This window comes from Sinohyriopsis cumingii, chromosome 4 (assembly GCF_028554795.1).
Source record: "Sinohyriopsis cumingii isolate HCF-2022 chromosome 4, ASM2855479v2, whole genome shotgun sequence".
Classification (NCBI taxonomy): domain Eukaryota; kingdom Metazoa; phylum Mollusca; class Bivalvia; order Unionida; family Unionidae; genus Sinohyriopsis; species Sinohyriopsis cumingii.
In genome coordinates this window covers 85,671,561-85,697,944 of record NC_142964.1, presented here as the reverse complement: position 1 = coordinate 85,697,944, position 26,384 = coordinate 85,671,561, and the positions used below count along the sequence as shown (strand labels likewise).

The 26,384-nt window shown below is 35.1% G+C and overlaps 1 protein-coding gene across 2 annotated transcripts in view; it reads left to right on the top strand.

Moving 5' to 3' along the window:
- Positions 1-26,384, top strand: part of LOC149801589 (AP-5 complex subunit beta-1-like) — an 84,962-nt gene that overhangs the window by 48,179 nt on the left and 10,399 nt on the right. For both annotated transcript variants that reach the window (XM_089955836.1, XM_089955837.1), the window contains exons 14-24: positions 2,032-2,167; positions 6,179-6,285; positions 6,545-6,617; positions 7,129-7,195; positions 9,714-9,856; positions 10,567-10,640; positions 11,746-11,824; positions 12,841-12,870; positions 21,885-21,948; positions 24,049-24,213; positions 24,655-24,761. In XM_089955836.1, the coding sequence (XP_089811962.1) occupies positions 2,032-2,167; positions 6,179-6,285; positions 6,545-6,617; positions 7,129-7,195; positions 9,714-9,856; positions 10,567-10,640; positions 11,746-11,824; positions 12,841-12,870; positions 21,885-21,948; positions 24,049-24,213; positions 24,655-24,761 (1,045 nt within the window). The remainder of the gene's footprint in view (positions 1-2,031; positions 2,168-6,178; positions 6,286-6,544; positions 6,618-7,128; positions 7,196-9,713; positions 9,857-10,566; positions 10,641-11,745; positions 11,825-12,840; positions 12,871-21,884; positions 21,949-24,048; positions 24,214-24,654; positions 24,762-26,384) is intronic.

Sequence of the window (26,384 nt, the reverse complement as noted above, 5' to 3'; positions counted from 1 at the left end):
TTTTCAAGTTTATACAGTGTGCAGTCAGATTCAGCTCGGGATCAACTTATTAAATTTGAGAAGCACTGATAAAGGGTCATGTTGTGGCAACCTTTGGAATTTATTGTTCACTTTGTTTTAGTAACCTTTCAGTCAAAGCGTTGCATTTTGTGTTAGGGAGAGTTATCGTTAGAAACTATATTTTGAATTAAATGTTTCACTTTCATGCATATGAAAAATGTAATCTGATTGGTAAATTGAAAAGTCAACTGAATGTGACCTCGTTTCTGTGCTCGTAATATGTCTGTTAGGTCAGATATCTTGATTTTGATCAGATTGCACAGTACATCTCAGATCTCTCTTAGATCAGAGATCTCAGTTTTAATTAGAATGTATTGCATTTTAGTTCTCACCTCTCCCTTAGGTCAGAGATCTGTTTTAATTAGATTGTACAGTATATTAATTCTCAGATCTCCCTTAGGTCAGAGATCTGTTTTAATTAGATTGTACAGTATGTTAATTCTCAGATGTCCCTCAAGTCATATATATATATATATATATATATATATATATATATATATATATATATATATATATATATATATATGCACACACACACACACACACAGAACAACATTTTTCTGTCATTTGGGAGGGCTGGATTTGGAGGGAGGAGAAAAAGTTGCCCCTAAAGTAATGTGATGCTTTGAATGGAATAGTTCCCACCACCTTTTTTTTACCAATGAGTGGGCAGTATTCCATTGAGTGAGTTCACTTGTAAATTAAGCAGGCGGAATCATGGCCATGCCCAGTAGTAATGTCAATGTCGATTCTCAGGTAGTTCATAGGACAATTGTGAAAAGTCTCCTGCTCTTTATTATATATATATAAGTGATTGACAGCATCAACACAGTACAACATTTGTGCTTTTATTTCTCCTTGTTCAAAACAAATTAATAATCTCATGTTTGTTCACATGGAGACCAATTTTGGTTTGGGTTTTGCCACTTTCTGATTTTAGGTGCCCATAAGCCATAATGAAGATTAGGTACTATACAAAGTCCTCATTGTTATTATTAGTATTATTATTATTATTAATGAAGTTAAAGACTTTCACACTCAACAAGACACTAAAACTAAGCTGTTTGTGTGCATTTGAACACCTGTAACTATTTACTTTGTAAGTGAACTCTGAACCACAGTTGTTACTGTGTGTGGATTAATTTTGTAACTGGCAACAATGATATTGCAATTGGATTATGCAACTGCCACTGTCTTGACTTCTGTTGTTGTCAACAATTTTTTATGGTAACATAAATGATGTTTGATGAGATTGGCTGCTTAGCATTTATATCAGTAAAATTTGGTCTTGTACTGACTTTTATCATTTTTGCCAATATGAGGTACTAGTAATTGCACAATCCTAGCAGAATCTCTGCTATATTATATAACAGTAAAACTTGTCTTGAGACACCATGGCTTTAAGAGACCACCCATCTTAAGAGACCAGGTTCTTCTTGCACAGATTTATTGATTATTTGAATAGATTTATTGATTATATGATTTTATGATCTGTCTATTTTGAGAGACCATTATTTCTTGGCAGAAAGAGTGGTCTTTAAAGACAGGTTCCAATGTATCAATAGACTAAGACTTGTCAAAATATACATATTACAATCTATACTTGCTTATACATATTACAATCTATACTTGCTTATAAGTCAAATCCATCTGCAAACTGTGCACACCCAGATCTGCAATCACATAATATGCTGTCAGATCTAGGTCTTTCTGCAGTTTGGTCTAATCATTAGAACAAAAAATATAAACCCTGTTCTGCAGACCCATTATGCAATAATGGATTAAGGTCTGTGTAGTTTGCAGTATGACTCAACTTACATTCAAGTATGGATGGTATTCGTGAGAATTTATTTTTTTTCTTCCATGTCTAAGAATACACTCTACCAAAGTTGCTAATCCCATGTTGAAATAAGTACTTTCCAAGAATAGTAAGTATCCAGAACTCCTAAATAAGTACATTATTGTTTTCAGCCAACACTGAAGTTTTTACACTACCTATGCGAGCATGCTTCACAGATTGCAGACAGCAGCTGGCAGTTAGGTCATGCAGTCTTGTCTGTTTGCCGAAATTTGCTCATCTGCCATGGCACAAACGTCCTGTACACAGGTAGTAACATGAAGATACTGAGAATTATTCACAGAAAATGGAAAATTTAAGTGTATATGAGTAGAATATTAAATTTGCAAAATCAGTAGTAGAAATTCTATATCAGTTGTTGATTGCCAATTATGAATGTTTAAAATTGTATCTTTTGCTTAATTTTGTTATGCCTCTGAGGCTTTTGGTGGGAAACCTTTATATGTTCACTGTCCATCCATATGTATGTCTCCAAAAAATTATTAGAAAGATTGTGTTAAACCCGCTGAATATAGACAGTAAAATCTGGTTAGCACATTTGATATAAACAATCTGGTTAGATTTCTGGGACATTGTTACATTTCAACATTTTGACAAAAGTCTTGTTAAGATAATTAAGCAAAATGTGCTTTAGATTGATATATGAAATTTAATAGGTATATTTATTTGTATTTGGAGATTATGTGATAAAACTTTTAGCCCATTACAGCAACTTGTTTTCATTTTCTGCATGTTTTTGAACTTTTTGGACATAGACTTGTTTTTTTAAGTTAAAACTGTTTGAGGTAGAAAAATTAATTATGGTTGTCATATTTTATTAGTACTTTGGATAACCTGATTAGATTTTCAGGAACTCAAGTTTGTTTTTTAATACACATTTGTGATCTTTTTGGACTCTTACTATCATCTCTAAGGTATTGCATGGCTCTGCATTTGTCTTGTGTTAGGCATTGTATCTCATGCATTATTAATCATTACTTTGGTACCACTCAGGCATCTATATTTCTGATAAGATTGTAATCAAACAACACAAGTTTTTTAAATCAAAATCTTGGATCAGTTCAGTAATAGGCAAGATACATGAATATTAATGACGTTTGCATGCTTTTGATTGGCTGACCTTGCAAGCACTCTGTGTGCCATATTTCTTATCTGAGGATCAAATTATGAATCTTAAGATCATGGACAAGTTTGATAAAGAGCATAATCCACATATTCCAGTGAGGTGATTTTGCATCTGATTCGCTGATATTGTTACTGCTATGAAAGCTGTATTTCTGATCCAATTTTGATTAAATCAAAGTCTTGGATGGGTTCAGTGACAAGGGAGATAATTTTATATTACTGAAGTGATCTGACCTTTCTCACCACTCTATAGGCTAGATTTCTTATCCACCTTTGATTAGCAAGTGAGATTGTATTGATTGATTGAGCTTGTTTTCTGAATCGATTTTGGTCACACTAGGAATATTCAAATTTGGTCACATATACGCTAATATCAAGATGTTCAACAAATTCAATATTAAGTAAAATCACACATATTAATGAAGTTGTTGTTATTTTTGGCTTAATGCCATTTTTCAGCACATGATAGGCTATATATGGTAGCTAGTATATCGGTTTGAGGGTGAACCAGGGAAACCCAAGGAAGAACCACTGACCCATGTGAAGCTACTAGCAAACTTTCTCACATGCCCACGTTAGCCTAGCCAAAGACTCCAACCCATGCAGACAGAAGTGAGTGCCTTAGACCACTTGACCACCCAGGTTCCCCAATTAACGAAATGATTTTGCATCTGATTGGTTGAGCATGTTGCAACTCGAGCAGCTATTTTTTTTGGTGCAGATTTTTTTATTAAACTTTAAATATTGGCTTTTATCATCAGTTGAGATCTTGAACATTTTCAGTAATGAGTGAAGTACATGTGTATTAACACGGTGATCTTCAATCTAAGTGGCTGAGCTTATTAACGTTCTGTAAGCCATAGTTTTGATCTCATTTTGATTAAACTTCAGAAATGTGTTTATATCTTCAGGCTCTTGGATGAGTTTACTATTGAGCAAGATCGATCCCCATAATATGGTATGGGGATCTTGCATCTGACTGACTGAGCTTGTTACAATTTTGGAGGCTATATTTCTGATCCATTTGTGGTCATACATCAAAGATATGCTTATATCATCAAGATCTTGGACATTTTCATTAGTGAGAAGATCAAAACATGTTAATAAAGTGATCTTGCATTCTAATGGCTGAACTTGTTACCACTCTGAAGTTTTGATCTGATTTTGATCAGACTTCAAATACATGCTTATATGATCAAGATCTAGTATGAGTTTGATAATGCATGGGATCCATGCATATTAATGGGGTGATCTTGAATGTCATTGGATTAGTTTGTTACCACTCTAGAGAATATTTCTGGTCCAATTTTGATCAAACTTGGTAAATAGGCTTAGTTTATTAAAGTCTGTAAGGGTTCATTTATGAGCATGATCAGTGCATTCTGTTGAGGTAATTTTGCATCTGATTGATTGAACTTGTCAACATTTACAGACTATACTTCTAATCATATTTTATTTGATGATATTTAATGTGTTATTATGAGCAGTATCTACACATATTAATAAGGTGATCTTGCTTTGGTGGAGCTTCTTTCAACTTGAGAGACCATATTTCTGACCCTAATCAGACTTAGCAAATAGGTTCATATTGTCAATATGGGTGATTTTTATTTCGAGTGAGACTTGTGCATATTTTTGAGGTGATCTTGGATTTAATTCTGAGATGTTTTGCCTTCATCAAACTCTTGGTTGAATATGATTTTGAAATTCATTCATATTAATGATGTGACTTTGCATAAGATTGGATTGGCTTGTCAACAATCTAGCAACTAAATTTATAATAAGAGTTTTTATCATCCTTATTAAATAGTTATATATTATTGAGATGTTATTGAGATGTTGGGTGATTTTGATTATCATTGAGCTGTTGGGTGAGTTTGATTATCAGCTAGATTTATAATTATTGATGGGATAACATTGTTGCTGATTTGTTGAGTTTGATTGGTTGAGTTTCTTCCAATTCTGAAGAATAAATTCCAATTGGATTTTATCTCCTTGAAGCTGATATTATCATTTTCATAGACAGGTTCTATAATCAGTGTGATCTGTACTTATTAATGAGATACACTGCATCTGGTTGACCGAGTACATTGTCTCACCATACATTTGAACATGTATATTTCTCATCCAACTTCATTGATTATGAGTAAGGTATATACATATTGACGAGGTTTTATTGCATCTGATTGGTTGAGTTCGAATTTGAATCAGATTTTGCTTCACATTTAACTAATGTGGGTATGTGAGAAGGCTTGCTAGTAGCTTCTCATGGGGCAGTGGTTCTTTCCAGGGTTTTCCCAGGTTCTTCCTCCACCATTAATACTGGCCGCCATGTAAAGCCTATCATGTGCTGAAAAATGGCGTTAAACCCCACAACAACAACAACTTCACATTTAACATCTATCATTTTTGTAGACAGATTCTTTAATAAGTGAAATCGGTAGATATTAATGAGATACCTTGCATCTAATTGGCTGAACTTGTTACCTCATTAGATCTAGGGACTATTTATCATCCAGTTTTTATAAAAACTTGGTAAATGGGTTCCAGTCATAAAGATCTTGGATGACATTGATTATGAGCAAGAGGCTGTGCATATTAACTTTGCCGTTATATTTATAAATAATTTTTATCAAGCTATAATGAAATAGGTAAAATCAACATGAGATAAAGTTTGGCCGACAGTTTATATAGGACATGTACTTGCAGTGCTACGTAAGCCTGTTTAGTTAAATTATGTAAGGCAGGTGAGTGTTATCAGGTAAAATTTATATAGTAAACTACATATTTGTGTTCTTACAATACTATGTGAGCCTGCTTAGTGAAAGAGTAATTGTCAAGTTAGAAGTATAGAGTGTAAGATTTTGTAATCCTTCATAGCATAATATCTGCTCTGAAACAGTAACTAAATATAGTAATAACAGTAACTAAGTACAGTACAGATTTCAAGATTTGAAATGCTGAAGGCTCCAATTTTTTTGTTTGGTATTTAAGGTTGCAGGCGTGCAAGAGAAAACTTTATGCCAGTAGTGAGTGTGGTGTTATTTGAGTGACACTAAGTATTTAAGTTGATGATGTTCAAGTTAGCAATGTTTTACTCTTCAGTCTTTTTTTTTAAACAAAAATTATTTTCAGAGATGGGTGACCTTCTGTACTATATAATGACAACTTACCATGATGTGGATGTGCAGGATAAAGCCAAATTCTACTATGCTTTGCTAACAGGAGCTTCAGACTACAAGGTAGATAGATGTTCCCACTTGGCTTGCGTATTTTAGTTCTCAGTGTTATCAGATTTTTAAAATAGTTGATAACCTCAAATCTTAAAGATAAATCATATGGTTTCAGAAAAAGCATGCATGGAACGGAGACAAATTGAATGACTTAATGCTATTACATACAGCTTTTTGCATTTCAGTGATACATTCTTGCATGCATACAAACACGCATACACACATACTTACAATTTCTGAGTGATTGATGTGGTTCTATTACATTCAGATTAAGAGCATCCTGGCAGATACCACATATGGAGCCCACACCATGCACCAAGCCATATCTACAATACTTACAGGTAAGATTGCATATATCCTGATTACTTCTGCACTTCTCAAAATCCTGTATATGGTTCAAAGAAAATATTTTGGGTCATTATTATTATTATTATTATTATCTAAGACTTTTTCATCTGTGTACCAATAATGAGTCAATTCTTACTCAACTTGAGAAACATTTTCTTTCAGTTGATTAGAATATTTATGCATCATTTGTTTGTTTGGAGGGTTTCTGTGATCTTCTATGTGTTTGTGTGTGTGTGTGTGTGCATGCATGCGTGCGTGATTCTATTCATCACAGCTGTTGTTTCTACTCCTATTTTGAAGGGCTTCGTGGATTGAATCCAAATTTGATACAAGTCTTTATGTTAAAGAGACCTAGGTTAAGTTCAGATTTTAACATTTTCCAACACAGTTTAATGGAGTTATGGCCCCTTTTGACTTAGCATTTTACCCTTTGATTGCATCATATTGACAGGGTCATCCATGTCATATTGACAACATTTCTGTTTTTTTAAAAAATGTTTTCAGCTGACACTGAACAAGAACGTTTGGCACAGATCAGAAAGCTTGACAGCTGCATGTTCACATGGAAAAGGTAAGTTCTACACTGTGTTGATCCTGTCTACTTTTGCCATGAAACTTGGACAAAAGAAATCAGTATTTCTTTACTAATGATTAAAAGGTATACTTGTTTCACTTGAAATCCATGACACTAATTGATTACTTAAATCTTTGATTACTGTATTGTCATTGTAAGTATTCTTTTCCAAGGCTTTAATTTATATGACAAGATTCAATAAAAATTGCTATGAATTCATTATTTTTTATGGAGTTCCAATATTTGCGGAGTTCTTGGTGGATAATGACTACAAATTCAAAGACTTAGCAATAATCTTTCTGTACAAAATATAGGATCACTCCCCTAATCTACTTTAAGCTGTGATATAAATGTCTTAGTTATGTTCCCTGCAATATCTATAGAAGTGACATGTAGTGTCATCTGTCTTCATCCATTTCATCATTTCATATCTTGATTTCCTACTACTGATTAATGTTTGATGGACTTAATGGATTCAAACCAAATTTTATAAATGGTGTTACATTAGGAAGTCTTTGGTCAGCTTCGGTTTTCACCATTCCAAGAAATTAAAAATGTTATGGCTCTTCATTTGGATCAGAAAGTTGTTACCGTTCAACTCTTGAGGATCTGGTGAGCTTAGACTAAAACCGATATTTGTCTTTACATTTGGAAAATATTGATCTAGCTCATTCTCACTATTTTCTGGCAGAATTTACAGAATTATGGTTCCTATTTTCGACTTAAAACTTGACCCTTCACCTGCAATCCTTCAAAAATATCTGTGTATTGAAATTCAATTTAATAAGATGATTCAGTTTGTAATTTTGTATTTAATGTTTGCCAGAGTTTACAATGCTAGATTTTGCAAAATGTGAATTAGACATATTGGAGTCAAAATCTTATGATATATGCAGTATTTAATTTTCTTATTTAGTCAGTAAAAGCAGTTTCTGTTATTAGCATTGATCACTTGACCTTCTTGAGTTTTCATTGCTATGAAATTGAAGCAGAAATCAAGACATCAAGACTAGTATGGGATTGGCCAGTCATTGGAGTTGTCTCCCCATATTTAAATCCCTAACCACTGTAGTGTCTACAGTACAGCATATAAGCAGTTTTTCAGTGAGAGATGCATGGTCTATAGATGCTCCACTAGTTTTACAATACAAAACCAAGCATTGTTTCAAATTTATACAAGTAAGTAATGCACAAAGTTTTTCAGTTATGAAACAAATATAACCTCAAATCGATGTTGTTGTGTCCATGTGAATGTGTGTCCATAAATATTTCCATTTCAAGACCGTGACTCTTAAACTGTTCATAATATCATATATTATTTTCGTGTACCTAGAATAACAGTGACAAGTGTCTTGTATATGTCAGAGCGATTTCAAGAGTGATATTTGCATTCCTGACTTCATTTAAAGGAAATAAAAATGATTGAGTTAGAATTTTAGAATATGGGCACAGTCATATGATTGCTTCAGACCTTTGATGAAAGACATAATGTGGGAATGTATTCATATTTAAGGAATTAAGTTTCCGATGTAGAGGTAAGTTGAAGGGCTGGGAGGTTTGAAGGTGTATTTTTACATTTATATGGTCATAATCAAAACCACTCCAACAACAGTCAGCAAATTGTCCAGACCTGTGCTGTATATTCAGTTGGCTGTCAATATGGCCAAGCCACTTGTTCATGAAGGATGCTAGTTTTACTTGATTGTTAATAAAGCAGCACTAGTAGTTTCAGCAATGGTTTGCTGTGGAATTAATATTGTTGATTTTACAATTGCTTATTAAGAAGGTAAATTAAAATTTGCTGATTCAGGTTGATAAACCTATTCCAACAGTGTCATTTTTTGGTGCACAGGTGTGTATGACATTTGATTGAGCAGGCAATGGTTGCCTATTGTTTGCCCTGGATTGAACAGCGATTTGTACAATGCATTATTAATTATTAATGTGATTGTTGATGGTTTTGTACAGATTAAATGAACAGTTATAAAGTTTTTTTAAGAGCAGATACTTTTAAAAAAAATAACAAGCTTACAAGAAAGTGAAGTGATGGACTATTGACATCTTTGCAATAAAGATTCATAGAGGCTTTTAAAATCTTTATTTTACTTAAAGAAAGACAAACCATTTTCTTCTAAAATAATACACATCTCACCAGATTAAGAAATCAGTATCCCAATTACTTGGCATTAAAACTTTGCAGTGATTCAAAAATCAGACTATTTAAGTGATCACTATTTGAGCCATGGTGACTATTTATGTGATCACTATTTGAGTCATGGTGACTATTTATGTGATCACTATTTGAGTCATTGGTGACTATTTATGTGATCACTATTTGAGTCAACATGGTGAGTATTTAAGTGATCAGTAACTAAGTCATTAACATTTTGGCTGCATTTCTAATGGACACTTGTGATCCTCAATTTACTAAATATTGTGTATAATACATTATAATATATCATAAAATATAATAAATAATAATATTAATAATATGTATAATATTGTGTATATGTAGATTAGCTCTGTCTTCTATGATCCTTCCTCCAACTGGAAAGCAGGGGAAAACCACTGTTGAAAAGGACTTCAGTAAGCAGGGAGACATACAGTCAGAGGAAGATGACATCAAGAAGGGAGATGCAAGCTTAGAAGGAGAAAAAGGTAAGTGAGAGATACATTAGTGCATATGGATACAGTAGAATAGAAAAAAGTTATTGAGATGTGTAGTCAGACTAGAATAATTTTTATTGCATGTAAGAGGAGTTAACAGACTGACCACTTTCTTTTTTCAAGAAAAATCTGCTAATTTGAATTTTCATACACAAGCAGCTGCCCTACCAAAGTTAAGAGATTTTGTTCTTAGATTTTTTTAAAAATTTCATCCTTTACAAACTGATTTTATTGTATATTTTACATTACATTTTAAGAAAAAGTAGTTATTAATAGAATAAGATGCTTTTATATATTTGCTGGACAGTTTGTTATTACATTTTTGCAAGATGCCTTATTATTGGATGAAATGATGTCATGTGATTTGCAGTTCTTTTTATCATATTGAACTGATTTATGGTCACTGAGTTTTATATATGTATTTTTCTGTTGCTAAAGTTGTATTTTCACCATTTTGAGGCATTAAATTTCACAATTTTGCTCTAAATAATTTAATAAAACAGTTACAGATTATTTAGTTTATATGAAGTATTCTAACTATGAAGCCTATCATATTCATCATGTCTATCATTGTGAGGTTTACTAGTTCATCTTACTATAAGTCAGTTGTATAATTTTGGATAAATTTGCCAATATTATCACGATGATAGTGCGAAAAAATACACTTTTACAACCAATACAAGTTGATTTTTATTTTTCAGGCAGTATTGAAAATTATCTAAAGCATTTGGAAGAATTAGAGACCAAGATTGAGGCAAAGTTTGCAATGAAATTGGTAAGGTTCATCAGTATTGCTTTTACTGTAGATATTATCAATGTCTATTTTGGAATATAATTGCACGGCTCATGTGACTGCTCAGGTGACCTAGTGGTTAGAGTATCCACCTTGAATGTGGGAGGTGGTGGGTTCGATCCCTGGTCAAGTCATAGCAAAGACTTACAAAAATGGTACTAACAGCTGCCTCGCTAGGCGCTCAGCATTTAGAGTTAGTGTTAGGACTGGTCGGCCTGGTGTCAGGATAATGTGACTGGGTGGGACATCATGCTACATGTCTGCGGCATGATGCCCCAGTGCTAGACATCACTATAAACTGCCACACTGCAGACATCGTAGCAATATGACTGAAAAATTGTTTAAAGCTACGTTAAAAATCCAAATCACACACACACACGACTCGTGCTGATATTTAAATTATATTGCCAAACATTTACCAAATGCACAAAGTCGCACATTGTTAACATGTCCTACATTCATGCATTTCATTAAATTCCCCAATATACAGAATGTCCTCCCCCATGACTTGGTTTTTTAATAGTCTCTGAATTATAACTGTGTTAAAGCAGGTGTCCAACATTTATGACTAGGTATCTAACTATTTTATGTTAGTGAATGAAGTATTTTAATGGATTGATAGCAAAACAATTTGAGACCAATAGTATTGCTGACCAAACTCACTGTCTTCAAGGACCTATACTACTTTGGAGACATTGCCAATTTTGTGTTTGGTTTGGATGCTGTTTGTCCCCTTCATATCTGAAGAATAGGTGTTAATTTCATCACCTTGCCTGTTTTTGGTATATGTTTATACCTGTATTGTTTTTGTATCTTGTCTATCATTAATGATGCACATTATTATTAACCATTTTTTCGCCATCTCACAAAACAATACAGATCAGTGAGAGAGAGAACGAAAAAAAATATTCAAATAGATACTGTTGTATTGGACTGAATTGCACATTAACGTTTCATATACTCTCCAAACCCTCATGGACTTTGTGTTGCTCATCATACAAATTAAAATTGTTCAATGTGTGGATGAATAGGGAATGATTTCTAACATTTTTAAGATTTGTTTTATCTTCAGATATTATGATTTCAGAAACCTGACACTGACTTTAAGAAAGTTCATGCAGTCTCCATACGAATCACTGTCAGTTTAGACTTTAAACCTGTCAAAGGTAAGAAATCCAGCTGTAAATTATATTTATGATGGGCTTTTCTTTTCGATTATGTATATTTTTGTGTGTTTTAGGACTCCAGACCTAATAAAACATTGCATTTATAAAATAGCTTAGTTTAAATGTTTTCCTTCCATATCTGGTTCAAAGTTAACCATTATTTTGATGAAATTTTGCTTAGATATAAATCTTTTCAGATAAAAGTGTTTCTTATTTCACATTCAAGTGCCTGACAGAAAGGTTAAGTGTCGTGTCAGATATAGAAGTTAAACGAATCAAACGTCAAATATTGTACATGTGGGGAGAGGAAGGGCACGTAATCTTATACATGTTCATAGATTTTGTTTCTGCACAAAAATCTTGATGGGTTTAATTTATTGAAACCAAATATAAGAACATCTTATTAATTCCTTGGCTAAATTTAGTAGTCATTTTTTTCCAGCATAATTTGACAAGAGTTATACCCTTGTTTTGACTTGTAAATCTGTGTTTGCACATCGATTTCATTTCCTCTGGATAACTTTTGAACTGAGCCAATCGTATTGTACTTAATATCAGGAAGGGTTCTGTTTTCGCCATTTTTTAAAATCAAAATTATAACTTTGTGATGACCAATGGTCCTTATTGTAGACAAAAAAATTTCCCTTGCATTTTGAATCTAGCATTCTTCAGTGATACTGCATGGTGTCAGTGGTACTGCATGGTGTCACTGCCAACTGGACACATTTCTAATTTTCAGATATGATGTGGAAATAAATATTAACTGGAAAATACTTGGATTTTTTTTTTTAATTATTGTTTGTGTGCATGCTTGTGTTTATCCTTATCAGGACTCTTGTTAGGGTCATTATAGATTTGCAAGTGAATAGATCACATGTAATTATCAGTTCATAGATTTTACTTTTTGTTTTGTAAGCATGCTCTAAAACACTTTCTTGTTTTATACGTGTGTTTATTTTGAGGAAGTTGACATTTTCTTCTTTAATTATTATTATCATCATTTTTTTTGTTGGCAGATATCCATTTACCATGTTTAGACCAGTCAGGTATGTACATCATTTACTGTCTTTTGTATACACCTGCCTTTTGGCAGAGCAATATTACGCTGACACCCTATGTGTCTACTCATTTGTTGATTAACATTTCATTTTCTGGATGATGACAGTCAGAAGAATGTACTTTAAATAACAGTAATACATTACCCGCTACTGTTGCATTGCTTTCCTTTTCCAGGACTCCTAGTCCAAGCTAAATATTCCTTTCTCCAATTAGTATTGGAGGCCGAGAATTGAAAATAACATGATCCCAGTCTGACTAGTTAGTCTGAGCCAGCATACAGTATATCTGGAGTTTATGGACTATGTGCATAGTACATGTTTACCAGATTGCTCATTTTAACTTACCTTCATTGTCATTTTTAAAATGCTTTTAGGCCAATTATGTCTTTTTGTGTCATTATTGTGCCTTATTTGAGTGCTTTCTGTGTTTCACTTGTTAATAATAAAGGGGCTTTCTGTGTTTCACTTGTTATGTTTCACTTGTTAATAATAAAGGGCCTTGCTTAGCAAAGTGGCACATCACTAAATTGTAATCCTCATCATTGTTCTGACACTAAGTTAAGTATCACCCACCTCTCCCATTTTTGGGGGTTTTGTGCAATTTTCTCTCTTTCAGTGCTTAGTATGGCACAGGGTGTGGATAAATGCAGGCACAGGATGGCCCAGAGGGACAAACACCCCACTAGCGTATCATGCACTGGATGTGCATGCATGGATGGATATCCAGTTTGTTTTCTTGGGAGAGATCAAGTGTGGGAATCTGTGCAAAGTTGCTGCACATACAGAGAGAGAAACAAGGGCTCCTCCTTTTCCTTTTCATCACAGGAAGATCCGAGTCAGTCCCAGGAAGGGTCAGGTTCTCTTCCCATTTTAGGGAAGACAGTTCCCCCTGTGTGGCATCGACATACCATGACTTCCAAAGGTCAAGGATCCAAGATATTCAGTATGAAGTATGTGAGGAATCAATCTGTGGCCTCTCCCTAGGGAGGGAAAATGCCCAATAGTGAGTGATGCCACCCAGTTTTGGGTGAGATGTATCCTCTCAAGGTCAGTGTCCTGATGACAGAGATAAGTGAACTGCATTTTTCTGAGAGCAAGAGCAGTGATCTCACTCTGATACTTCTGAAGTGAGCATGTCTGTCAGGTCTTCGTGGCTTGACCGATCTTTGACCAGTTACAGGGTGCCTGTCACCAGGCTTTGAGAATCAGTCACTGGGTTTTGATTAAAGTGTGAGGACAGGGAACAGGTCAATACCCCCAGTCCCTGGGTTAATGCTAAATAGGGTTGCACTTGCCCAGCTTGAAATTGGGGTCAGATCGGCATCCCCCTACCCTGTTCCCATTTAATCCCTCTGGGATGTGTGAAATGGAAAGTGAGTCTTTCACCACCACCATCCAATGACGTCAGTTTGAAGATAAGGCAAACATAATGTAGCATAGAGGGTTGCCAGTCTTTTCCTAGACAGTCTAGAAGTGATCAGCAATCCTATTTGCCTTGGAGGACAGCTAGTAGTTTTAGTCCCATCACACACACATGCAGTGGTTATGAGTCAACAGAAATCCAAAGTCCCATTTCAGTATTTCCCTCTCTGTAGAGGGATATCAAAGACAGTCCTGTCTAGCCTTTGGGGTGGAGGAACTGGTGGCAGTATTGTGACCATCACCTCCAGGTAAAAATTGTAGAGTCCTGCATTCAGATGATGATTGAATCACATGCCAATATCAGTCTCATGAAGGAGGAGTCCTAGTCTCCAGCAGCACTTCAGGAGGCCCTAGCAAAGAAAACGTGTCATATTCTTTTCTTGTCAGTGGGGAGCTTTGCAGGGATGCCGCCTTGGAGACGTCTAAGGTCTTGCTCAACCACAGCAAGAACAGGTAGAGATGCTTTTCAGAGGTCTCCTACCCTTGAAAGCAACTCTGCACCCATCAGAACTAGCACATAATGCGCAGCCACCCTGACTACCCTATGGGACTTTTTCCAAGTTCTTAAAGCAGGCACATCCTCAACAGTCTTGCAAACAGCGTCAGTGAGGAGCTCTTTCCCACCTGTAGTTTTTAGTTGAGGCAGTCAGAGAGGTCAGTGGGGAAAGTCTCTGGATTCCACCCCCTTCTCCATGAGTTTCTCTCTTTCCTGTATAATCTTCATCTATCCCCATATATCTAGCCATCTGTTCAGGGATTTGATCGGGCATCATGGACAATGTGTGTGTCTGTTCCATTTTAAAGGAGATATACCAAATTCATTTGTGGGAACATCCTCCCTATCACAACCCCCATTTTCTATCTACAACCCAAACTGGCCCCATTAAGGAAAAGGTACACACCCTCCTATAGAATGGCACAGTTGAATGATCAAGCTATGGGTTTCTGTATCTGGGTCATTCTGGTACTGAAAAAGGTGGAAAGTTTCAGCTCATTGTCAACACTTCTGCCTTAAACCGATTTCTTTAGGAAGAATGCTTCAGGATTAAGACTGCCATCTCAGTGAGGAATGCCATAATGCCCTATGATGGGGCAGTCTTCACCGATCTTCAGGATACATTCCTTCTCATCCCCATCTTCCCACCACACAGAAAATACCTCCGGTTTTGTCACAACCAGGAGATATTTCAGTTTCAAGCAGTTCTATTTGGCATTATGTCCATGCTTGCAAGCCTTTACCACATCCTCCAGTATTTTGATGACTAGTTGATGCACAGCATCATGCAAGATTCTTTTCTGAAGGACTTGTTCCTCTTTTGGCAACAGGGACTCATTTTGGTCCTATCTCCAACTTAAAGAAGTTGGATCTCATCCCTTCTCAGGATTTTGTATATGTGGGATGAATTTCTTCATCAGTCTTAGAATGGTTCAGGTTTCCCAATTCACACCTCCAGACTCCATTTCTTTCTGTTCGCTAATGCATCAGATACTGGATGAGGTGCTTACTTGAAGCCAGAACTTGTAGTTTTTAAAAAATTATAGCTCAGGAAGAAGTGATCCTGCTCTATAGAACCCAGAAGATAAAAACGTTCACTCTGGTTCATCAAAGATGGAAGGTACAAGGAAAAGGTAGTGTGAGATCACTATAAGGTGGCTCTAAAAAAATTAGTGATTCCAATATGCCCAAGATAAAGTAATTTGCCAGAATTCATGGGATTTATTTCTCATGAAAAAAGGTCCCTATCTGAGTGAGGTTGTTGTTGTTGTTATAGGGTTTAACGCCATTTTTCAGCACAAGATAGGTTATACATGGCAACCAGTATAAATAGTGAAGGAAGAACCAGGGAAAACCCCAGAAAGAATCACTGACCCATGAGAAGCTACTGGCAAGATTTCTCATGTACCCACATTGGCTGAGCCTGAGACTCCAACCCACACAGAGGTGAGAAGGCAGTGATCCATAATGGTGAGTGCCACTTGGCCACTTGGGGCCCCCTCTTGGTGAGGTACTGAGAAGGTTGAAGAAATTCATCCTATTTGCAAAGGTTCCCTTCTCCCACTCCACTCTGATGTCATGTTGTCTTGGTCCAAGTCAGATGATTAAGGAGTAAGTCTGGATCATCTTCTTTTCAATTCAGGTCTCCAATATTCATTGTAGGGAATAATTAGCTTGGACTGGGGATTAGGAGTCCTGGAAACATGAAAGTATTGCAATAGAAACATGTAAGTATTATATAATTACAATTAGTTCCCACCCACCAACATTTTGCAAAGTTTGTGGATGGCAGGAACTTGGTAAAGAAGAAACCTATCATTTTTAGAGTCAAAGATAAGGGTTCTTTGATAGGAAAAATAAAAATTGGTTTCTGCACAATGTTCTGCATCACTTACCTGGACCAAACTTTGGATAGCTTGCACTTTTTGTAAGGTATAAGCATATTGATTTTGGGGCAAGTTCCAGAGGTCATTGTGACCGAAAAAGAAATATGGTTTCTGCATTAAAAATTCTGCTGAAGTTTGTGGATAATTTGCATGCTTGGTAAGAAAAAAGCCTATTGATTTTGGGGTGAAAAGGTCAAGGTCTCTGTGACTGAAAGAAGAAAAATGGTTTTTGCATAATGACATTAATTCTAAATCACAGACCTAGACCAAACTCCTTGGGTAGCTTGCATTTGGGGTATGTAAGAAGTCTATCAATTTTGTGATCAAACTTTAAGGTCACTGTAACTGAAAGAAGAAAAGTCTTTTCTGCAAAACATTGTAAGTTTTCAATCATTGTACCTTCGCTTAAGGTTGTGGATGACTTGCATGTTTGGTAAAAAAATCTTATTGATTTTGGGGTCAGAATGTCAAGCTTACTATGATGGAAAGAAAAAAGAAGAAAAATTATTTTTGCATTTTAAGTTTAGTTAATTTTAGTTACTTTTAGGTCATGTACCTCAAGCAAAGTTTGTAGATGGCTTGCATTTAAGGTATGGAAGAGGCAAAGAAAAATGGGTTTTGCAGAATAATTTTTATTCTAGAATAAGTTCCTTGACAACACTTCTTGAATTGTTTGCACTTAGGGTAATAAAGAAACTCATACATTTTGGGGTCTAGAGGTCAGGGGTCATGATGGTTTCTGCTCAGTAACCAAGACTGCATACCTTAATCAAAGGTCCAGGTCATTGAGACCCATGGGTCATACATTTTCTGAGTCACTTGGTAAGAACATTGTCTTTTGCATTTAGATGTGCCATTTGCATACATGCCAACCATTATGCTTTTGGCGTAATCATTACGCTTTTTTTCACTAAATTACGCCTTACGCGTAAATGTGTATGGATTACAAAAAAATCAATGGTTGTTTTCTCATTTTTATTAACATCCCATTAATCCCACAAACCGTATTTTAGAAAAGACGAGTTTTACGTAACTACAATGTAAGAGTACGCTTGTCCGTGCACTTTCCTAAAAGTATTATGTTCTATTTATAGCAACTATCCTATTACCCAGAAACATGCTGGTTCTACTTTCAAACTTTCGACCTTGTATTCTATTTATAGCAGCTGTATGGCTTAGTGAGGAGAGAACAGACTGGTTTTCTAATTTTTAAACTTTACTCGCAGATTCTTTTCTCTAATTTATTTTTTGTACAGAACCAGTCTATAGGTATTTGGCGCTAAAAAGTATAATTTATTTTAGTTGATGCGTGTATGAGAGCAATATATCTCCTTTCAAATAATTTCACAGATGGATTAGAAAAAGGCCAAAAATAAACGAAACATAAAGTAACAGAATCCTCCAAAGATGAGGACATGAGGGCAGCATCATGTGACATCTATTGCAGGCCGTGTGGAAACAATTTTACTGTTTGGCGCTAAAAGTCATCAAATGTATTCTTGTCGATGTTTGTGTTAGAGCACATATATTTTTTCAAAGAATTTCACAGGGGGATCAGAAAAAGACAAAAAAGAAACAAAACGAATCCTTCAAAGATGAATACCTGAATGGCATAATACAGCGTTCCATTCTCGGGCACAGGGGCTCGTATCGTTGCTTAAAATTGACCTGTCATACATGTACTATATAGTACATGTATGACAGGTCAGTTTTAAGCAATGATACGAGTCCTTGTATTCTAGGGCAGCATCATGCTCATTGCAGTCTGTGCAGAAACGATTTTAATATCGGGCATGGTGGTAAATTTTATGTGGAGAAACACTTGAAAACAAAGAAACACATCGAATTAGCTCGTCTTACGAACTCCAATACAAAGGTAACTTCTTATCTACAGCAGTACTAAACTGCGGACATGAATGTTATAAATGCAGAGGTGTTATTTGAGTTCTTAATAGAAAGATAATGAAGATCTTGCTATTGGTGCAGAAGCAAGAGAATTCATAGAACACAATTCTACTCTAGCTGTGAACGTGTTTTATGATAATGTTGGAGATTATTATCCTACAGCTATGATTACATGCTCCAGAAATTCCCTTATGGAGATGAAGTGCTTTTAAATGCTTCAGTTGCTGATGTAAATGAGAGACAGTCAAAAAGCTTCAAAAGTGTTTGATTCTTTGTCAAGAGATATCCCTTTCTATTACCATCCTTGCCTACCTTGGATCATCTGGAAGGAGAATTCCTGCAGTATAAAGTTGGGATTCTATCTGACAATATACTTAATGCAGATAGAGTTGATGTGCAGTGACACCTTATTTCCCAGCTAAAAGACAATCACTGGAAGATATAAATTTCCTCTTCATTGTCAGGTTATGAAAGGAATATTGGTTCTTTACCATTCTAATGCTGACTGAGAGATTGTTCAGTATTGTTAACAAAAATAAAAGTGAATTCAGATCCAGGCTCAGTAACCCATTACTTTGTGCTCTACTGGTGTGCAAAACATTCATGGTCTCAGCTGGTACAAAGTGTTTTAAAATGCAACATGAAAATCTGTTGCTTTTGAAAGCTGAAAGTGCTACATATGAAAACCTGAAGCAGTAAGGGATGTCAAAAGACGAGAGGGACAAATAAATAATTGTTTATTGAATTTTTAAAATGTTATTTGTAGATTCCTCTTTTTCTGTTTGGATTCTTCTTTTTGTCCACTTGGATTACACTTTTTCCTCGTCAGGGGTTGACATGTATGCATTTGTCTCATCCATACAATTTGGACAGTTGTGGCCCTTGTCAGTCAGCTTAGTATCCTTACATGCGATGCTGTTTGTAAGAAGCATAGCTCGGATACCATTCAACATATTCAGATGCAGTTTGATGTGAACATTGTTTCATAGACCTAGATGCATCATATGTGGGGTTTTTCTCATCTGCTCAATTTTTGGACTGAGTTATGACCCTCATCCATCCCCTTTATATATTTGCGTGGAATATTGCTTGTATTGATGAGACCTTGAAGGTGATGAATTTCATGCATTTCAAATAATTATTTTGAGGAGTCATGGCTCCTGAATGTCCAGCTTCTCCTGACATGATTTCCCTGCACAAGTTTTTTCATTTAATGCCCTACTGAGAAATTTCAGTGTGCAGTGCCCTTGTGATGCACCCATTGTAAAGAGCTCTAGTTTATTTATAATTTTTTTTTTACTTGATTGAATTTCTCAAAAAATGTGTTTTATCATTTTATGACTCAGACCTAGCTAAAACAAACAATTTCCAATATGCTTGAAGAGACTGGCTGGTGAGCCATGTGGATATGCAATATACCATTCCTCGTGTAGCTTTGTTACAATTTCCAAAGCAAGTTATCTTGCTGTATACTAGCATAACTGAGGATCAAAGACCACCTGGCATTCACCACAACATTCTAAAATACCATATATAATCCTGATAAAGTTAAACCTAAGTCAGGACATTTTATTTTATTAACCTGCTTACCTTCCTACCCAATGTTAATATAGTGGGCCAGTAAACAGCAAGCAAAGCATTTTTTTTTATGTTGCCCAAATATATTTTACTATTATAATCAGGTAAATATTACTTGAGAAGCCTTTTATACTCCAAAAACTGGTTTATATTTACAATCTACATTTAGCCAATGTGGGTATGTGAGAAAGCTTGCCAGTAGCTTCTCGTGGGTCGGTGGTTCTTTCTGGGGTTTTCCCGGGTTCTTCCTCCAACATTAATACTGGCCGCCATGTATCGTATGCAGGAAAATGGCATTAAACCCTACAACAACAACAACAGCCTACATTACGTAATTAGCAAACATTTGACTGATGCTCAAGCATTGTCCAGGCTAATATTGAATAATCATTACTCGAGGAGCTTCATTGTGTACCTGGTAACATAATCAGTGTTTCCAATTTTAAGTGCCACATGTTTTTAGATCCTGGATGATGTTTGTGTTTTATTTTATTTTTTGTGTCAAAGAAATGGTCCCTGGTCAGTGTTGGTTTGTGCGCATGGATGTAGATCGATTCTTTAATCCCCTGCTCAAACCAGGCTTGTTTTTTATATAAGATTTTTACTCAGTTCCAAGTTACAGTTTGACCAGTGTAAACATTGTGGATGTGCTGTGATACTTCCAATGAGCTTGAACCAGGTCTTTTGTGTTCATTAAATCTCACTTTCAATGTGCCATTACAACCTGTCACTTATCTGAGACAATCGGTTAACATTGCTCACCATTCCATTGAGTGATGATAACAGGAGAGATTAAATCAGTCTGCTGATGAAGCCCTTGGTGTGAGGATGAAAGTTTCAGGTTTGCTTTCTCTGTACTGTTTGTATATGTGATTGAACAGTTAAAACATTCTCAGATATGAATAATAATACTACACAGTTACATTTTCACCAAAGCATTTACCAAATTTTTCTTGTTTTATCTTTATTTCATGTAGTATCGATGTAGTGACTCGGATGATCTACATGGTGATTTGAGCTCAAAGTAGTCCAATGTTCATTTGACCAATTTGATAATCGATACTTTGGTTTACAGGGCAAAAAATAATATAGTGATTAGGTTACTCCATTAATTTCATCTAAAAATTGTGTTACTAATTCTTTCCTGATGGATATGTTGTACTCAGTATGTGTGATCACACTTTGTTACATGGAAATAAAAGAGACAGACTGACCACTGCCTGCTAATAAAACTGAAGTCATTATGAATCACTGGTTTATTTTCAGATTTTAATTTCTAGGAAATGCAGTCTCATGAACTTTATTTTTCAGGTATTTTAAAAAGAAATAAGGCAGACTAACACAGTTTGAAATGTGTATCTCCTTCATTCTTTCTCTCAATAACAGTACATTTTTTATACCCCTGCCATATCTATGGAGTCAAAACAGTGTTTCTCATATATGTCCATGCATCCTATCCAGCCTGTTCTTCCTGTCCATCACAGATGTCCACTCAATACTGTTTTGGAACTTTATGAACTGAAACCAAATCATTTACGTGAAGAAGACTTAATTTCAGTTTGATTTTCACCAATTCTGACAAATATTGATGGAGTTATGGCCCCTTTTTGACTTTCCCATGCATACCGGGCATTCACACAAGCTTGCTTCAGTTGCATCATATTGGCATCGGCATCTGTATTATATGGATATATATTTAGTTTTCCTTTTTTCAGAGGATGTAAATATTGTGGTTGATCTCGTCCCCATCAAGCCTGTGCCAGCTAAATTCACTTGCAGGTATTAAATCAGCATAGTGATGAAGTCATGATTATCTATATTACAAGCTTTCACTTGATTGACTTTGGGTTTTTTCATTTTTTTTTTAATTATATGTATTGGAACAAATGGAATACAACAAAATAACTTTTAATTTTTAAAGCAGTACATTTTAACATCACTCATGGATCTATTAAGCAAGTATTTTCCTATGATATTTTCCCATAGAGTAAATCTGATTTTGTAACTAACATGAATGTATAACTTGTATTCATTGAGATCACATTGTAATCACACAAAGCCAGACAAAGTCATTACAGCTAACATGAATGTGTAACTTGTATTCATTGAGATGAGAATCAGTCTATTACAGCTAACATGATTGTATAACTTGTATTCATTGAGATGAGAATCAGTCTATTACAGCTAACATGAATGTATAACTTGTAGTCATCGAGATGAGATTCAGTCTGTTACAGCTAACATGAATGTATCACTTGTAGTCATAGAGATGAGAATCAGTCTATTACAGCTAACATGAAAGTATAACTTGTATTCATTGAGATCACATTGTAATCACACAAAGCCAGACAAAGTCATTACAGCTAACATGAATGTATAACTTGTATTCATTGAGATGAGAATCAGTCTATTACAGCTAGCATGAATGTATAACTTGTAGTTATTGAGAAGAGAATCAGTCTGTTACAGCTAACATGAATGTATAACTTGTATTCATTGAGATGAGTATCAGTCTATTACAGCTAACATGAATGTATAACTTCTAGTCATCAAGATGAGATTCAGTCTGTTACAGCTAACATGAATGTATCACTTGTAGTCATCGAGATGAGAATCAGTCTGTTGCAGCTAACATGAATGTACAACAGCTGCAGTCTTCACTGTACGAAATTTAAGAATTAACGTTCTTGAAACATGAGCATATTGATGACAGCAAATTCTACATCATTTGGTGTGCAATTATTTTGTTCTTTAATCTGATCATTTCTTTAGGTTTGTAATGACAAAACTACCATCACTATAACATCTGGTCAATTTTCATAAACAGCATGCACAAGTGTTTTTTAGCTTCTTACCACCCTGGGGTTCATTTTTCTGATCCAGGTTTGATTAGACATGGAATATAGGTTTATATCATTGAAATCTAAGATGATTTCTGTAATAAACAGATAAACAAATATTGAGGTTATCTTGCATCTGATTGGCTGACCTTGTTACCACTCTGAAGGCCACATTTCTGATTCAGTTTTGGTCAAACCTGGAATATTTACTTATATTATTAAAATCTATGATGAGTTTCGTAATGAGCAACATCCATGCATATATATGAGGTTATCTCGCATCTGATCAACTTAGCTAGTTATCAATGTGTATGCCATATTTCTAATCCACTTTGATCAAGCTTTGTATCTAGTTAACATCATCAAGATCTGGATATTGGATGGTTTTTATTATGAGCTAGACCTGTGCATATTTATGAAGTGATCTTTCATCTTATTGGCCCTGCTTAGCAAAAATGCATAACTGTTAAGTTATATAAGTCAGGTGTGTTATGTCAGGCCAGATTGGGCCTCTTCTTGTAAATTTTACACATGATTTTCATTAAGTCACCTTACACTACTGCTTTCCTTTCATGCAATATTGGTGACAATTTTATTTGCATAAATTTAAATTGTTCAGTGAAATTTGGGCCAATTTTCTGGTAAGTAGTGGAGACAATTTTATTTGCATAAATTTAAACTATTCAGTGAAATTTGGGCAGATTTTCTGATATTTAGTGGAAACAATTTTATTTGCATACATTTAAACTGTTCAGTGAAATTTGTGCCAATTTTCTGATAAGTTGTGGAAACAATTTTATTTGCATACATTTCAACTGTTCAGTGAAATTTGGGCCGATTTTCTGATAAGTAGCATAGACAAATTTTATTTGGAGCCAGAATTGTCTTTACATAATAAAAACATTAGCTTGTAGGAGCAATGTTACCAACTATAAACTTTCACAAGATATATGGTATAACAATAAATATTTAATGTTATTTATGAAATGAAAATGTGATACAAAAAAGTCATGACAAAAAATATTTACATTGATTTCAGTGCCACATTTTGCTGTGACAGAAAGTTTACATTCTCCTGTGACCTTCCATCATTTAACATCAGCCTATTGGAGTTTTTCCTTCCTCTCCCATGGAATTGTGGGAAAAATCTGAGTAAAATGGACTTCTTCAACAGTCTTTGGAACTGGATAGTGACTGATGCAGGGTTTGTTTCAGAACATCTGGAGTGATGTATTATTATGTAGTTATTATGATCCTACACATCTTGTATATTAAGTAACATTTTTTTAAAGCTATGGAAATTATTTAACATTTTTGAATGACATGATTTTAAGAATTTTAGAAAGTTAGCTTATTGATATAAACTTTAAAAATGGGTTCTAGGTGAACTGTCAACTGCAATAATGTAAGCCCAGTGAGCAGTATAAACCCTGCTTGGGCCTCTTTTTATAGTTCTGTCATACTGCAACAACAAAATAAATGGATGTCTTCATAACTGAACCAAAATTTAAAAATATGGATGATTCACTAAGATTCAGAAAAATTTATAGGACACAATAGGGTCTGCATGTCTCATGACTGAACACATTTTACACCAGACTTTAGAACGAATCTCTGTTATACTCATTATGCGTTTTGTTTTCAGACATGGTATTGAATCTGTTAAAATCTTGCCCATTACGCCAACACGGTTTAACCAAGCTGCTAAAGAGAAGCTTCAGCAATACCAGATAAACAAGGAAACAGATATCGGTAACATATAATTTTTATTTGTGAGAAATGTTATTTCAAAGCAACAGTCAGTGTTTGTGATCCACTTGTCTGTACATCTATCTGTTTATGCTTTGTATTCATAACCAGCATCTTTCCAGTTGTTTCAACTAAACTTTTTATTGCAGTCATGTTGGGGGTGGGGGATTACTGTGTTTGTTTACTGAAAATGGGTCACAGTGACTAACATCTCACGATTTACTAGAGATAGCTTATAGATTGTGTTGTATCTGTGTTTAGCATGCAAGATACCCAATCATTGAGTTGTGAGTTGAATCCTGACCGAACCACCACCAAACTGGGTTGGCTGCTATGATGTATCTTTAGGTGAGGCGCTTGACTCCCATTGCTTTGCCATTAAATAGTTTTCTTGGAGCTTATGTATCACTAAACACCAATCAGTCAATCAGTAATATAGTTGTACTGATTACTATCAAACACAGTGTACTTTGGATGTGAAGAAAGGTTGAGTGGGTACTTAAGGTATGGAAGGGACTTACTGATTTTGGGGGTCAAAAGATCCAAGATGGTGGTTATCTAGAGCCTAAAATTGGGAGGGAGGGCTGATCACCCAATTTTCGTGTCCTGGTCTGAAATTTTAAATGCTGCTGCTCCCAGGACAAGGTTAGGGTTCAGATCAAATACATTCCTTGCAGACCTAATGTTCTAACCAACTCATTGTCAAGGGGACAGACTTTTAACATAAAATAATGCCTTCATCCATTGAGCCTTCATTGGATTTGCACACTTTGGAGACCTCCAGTGATAGATCTTTTTATAATAAGGTGGAACAACAAACTCTCCCCATTCATCTCTTCATTCCTGGACCCAAACAAGGCTCCATTGCCAAAACAAGTTATTATCTTCAGACAATCAAAAGAGATCTTTCATGTGCTCTCCTTGGTCAAAATGTCTGTTCATGCTCTAAGAAACTACTTACCTAACTTTGACATGAACAGTCAAAGGGTCCAACAATGCGTGTGTCTTCTGATAAAGGCCAAGAAACATTACATAACCCCTGCAGCCTTGGCATCACATTTTAAGTGGGTGATACATTCAGTACACTTTAAAGTCTCATAAGACCAGATAAAGCAGATGAAAATTCAGATGAGCTTATCCTTCATATAGGAACTCTAGCCATATTTCCTTCAAAGGTTACCTGTGGAAGAGGATGGATGCTCATTCATTCCTCCCCCTAGTCTTCTAACATTAATGTTATCAAGTAATGTATTTGTCAGAGAATGGAAATTTTATAGTAGATTATATTTCTCCAAGAATATTTACCTCATCACATTACTGTAGAGCTATCTGCAAATGCAAACATCCTCATTGATGTGTTGCCCGTGTTTGAACTGGACAGCATCAGTATATATGGGTAGCCAATGACTGGTAGATAGGTTAGGTAATTTGGAAGAGTTTATTCCCTTTGCTTATATTCTGTATTGATTAGATGGGGGGCAGGGGCCAGTTTTTATGTACAAATTTAATGCCACCTAGTATAAAAATATCATAAAAAAATCAATTACACAAGTGAAGTCAAAAAGGTCCATATTTTGGGATACCTATATTACAATAAAGCATAAGAATATTATCCACTTGACCAAA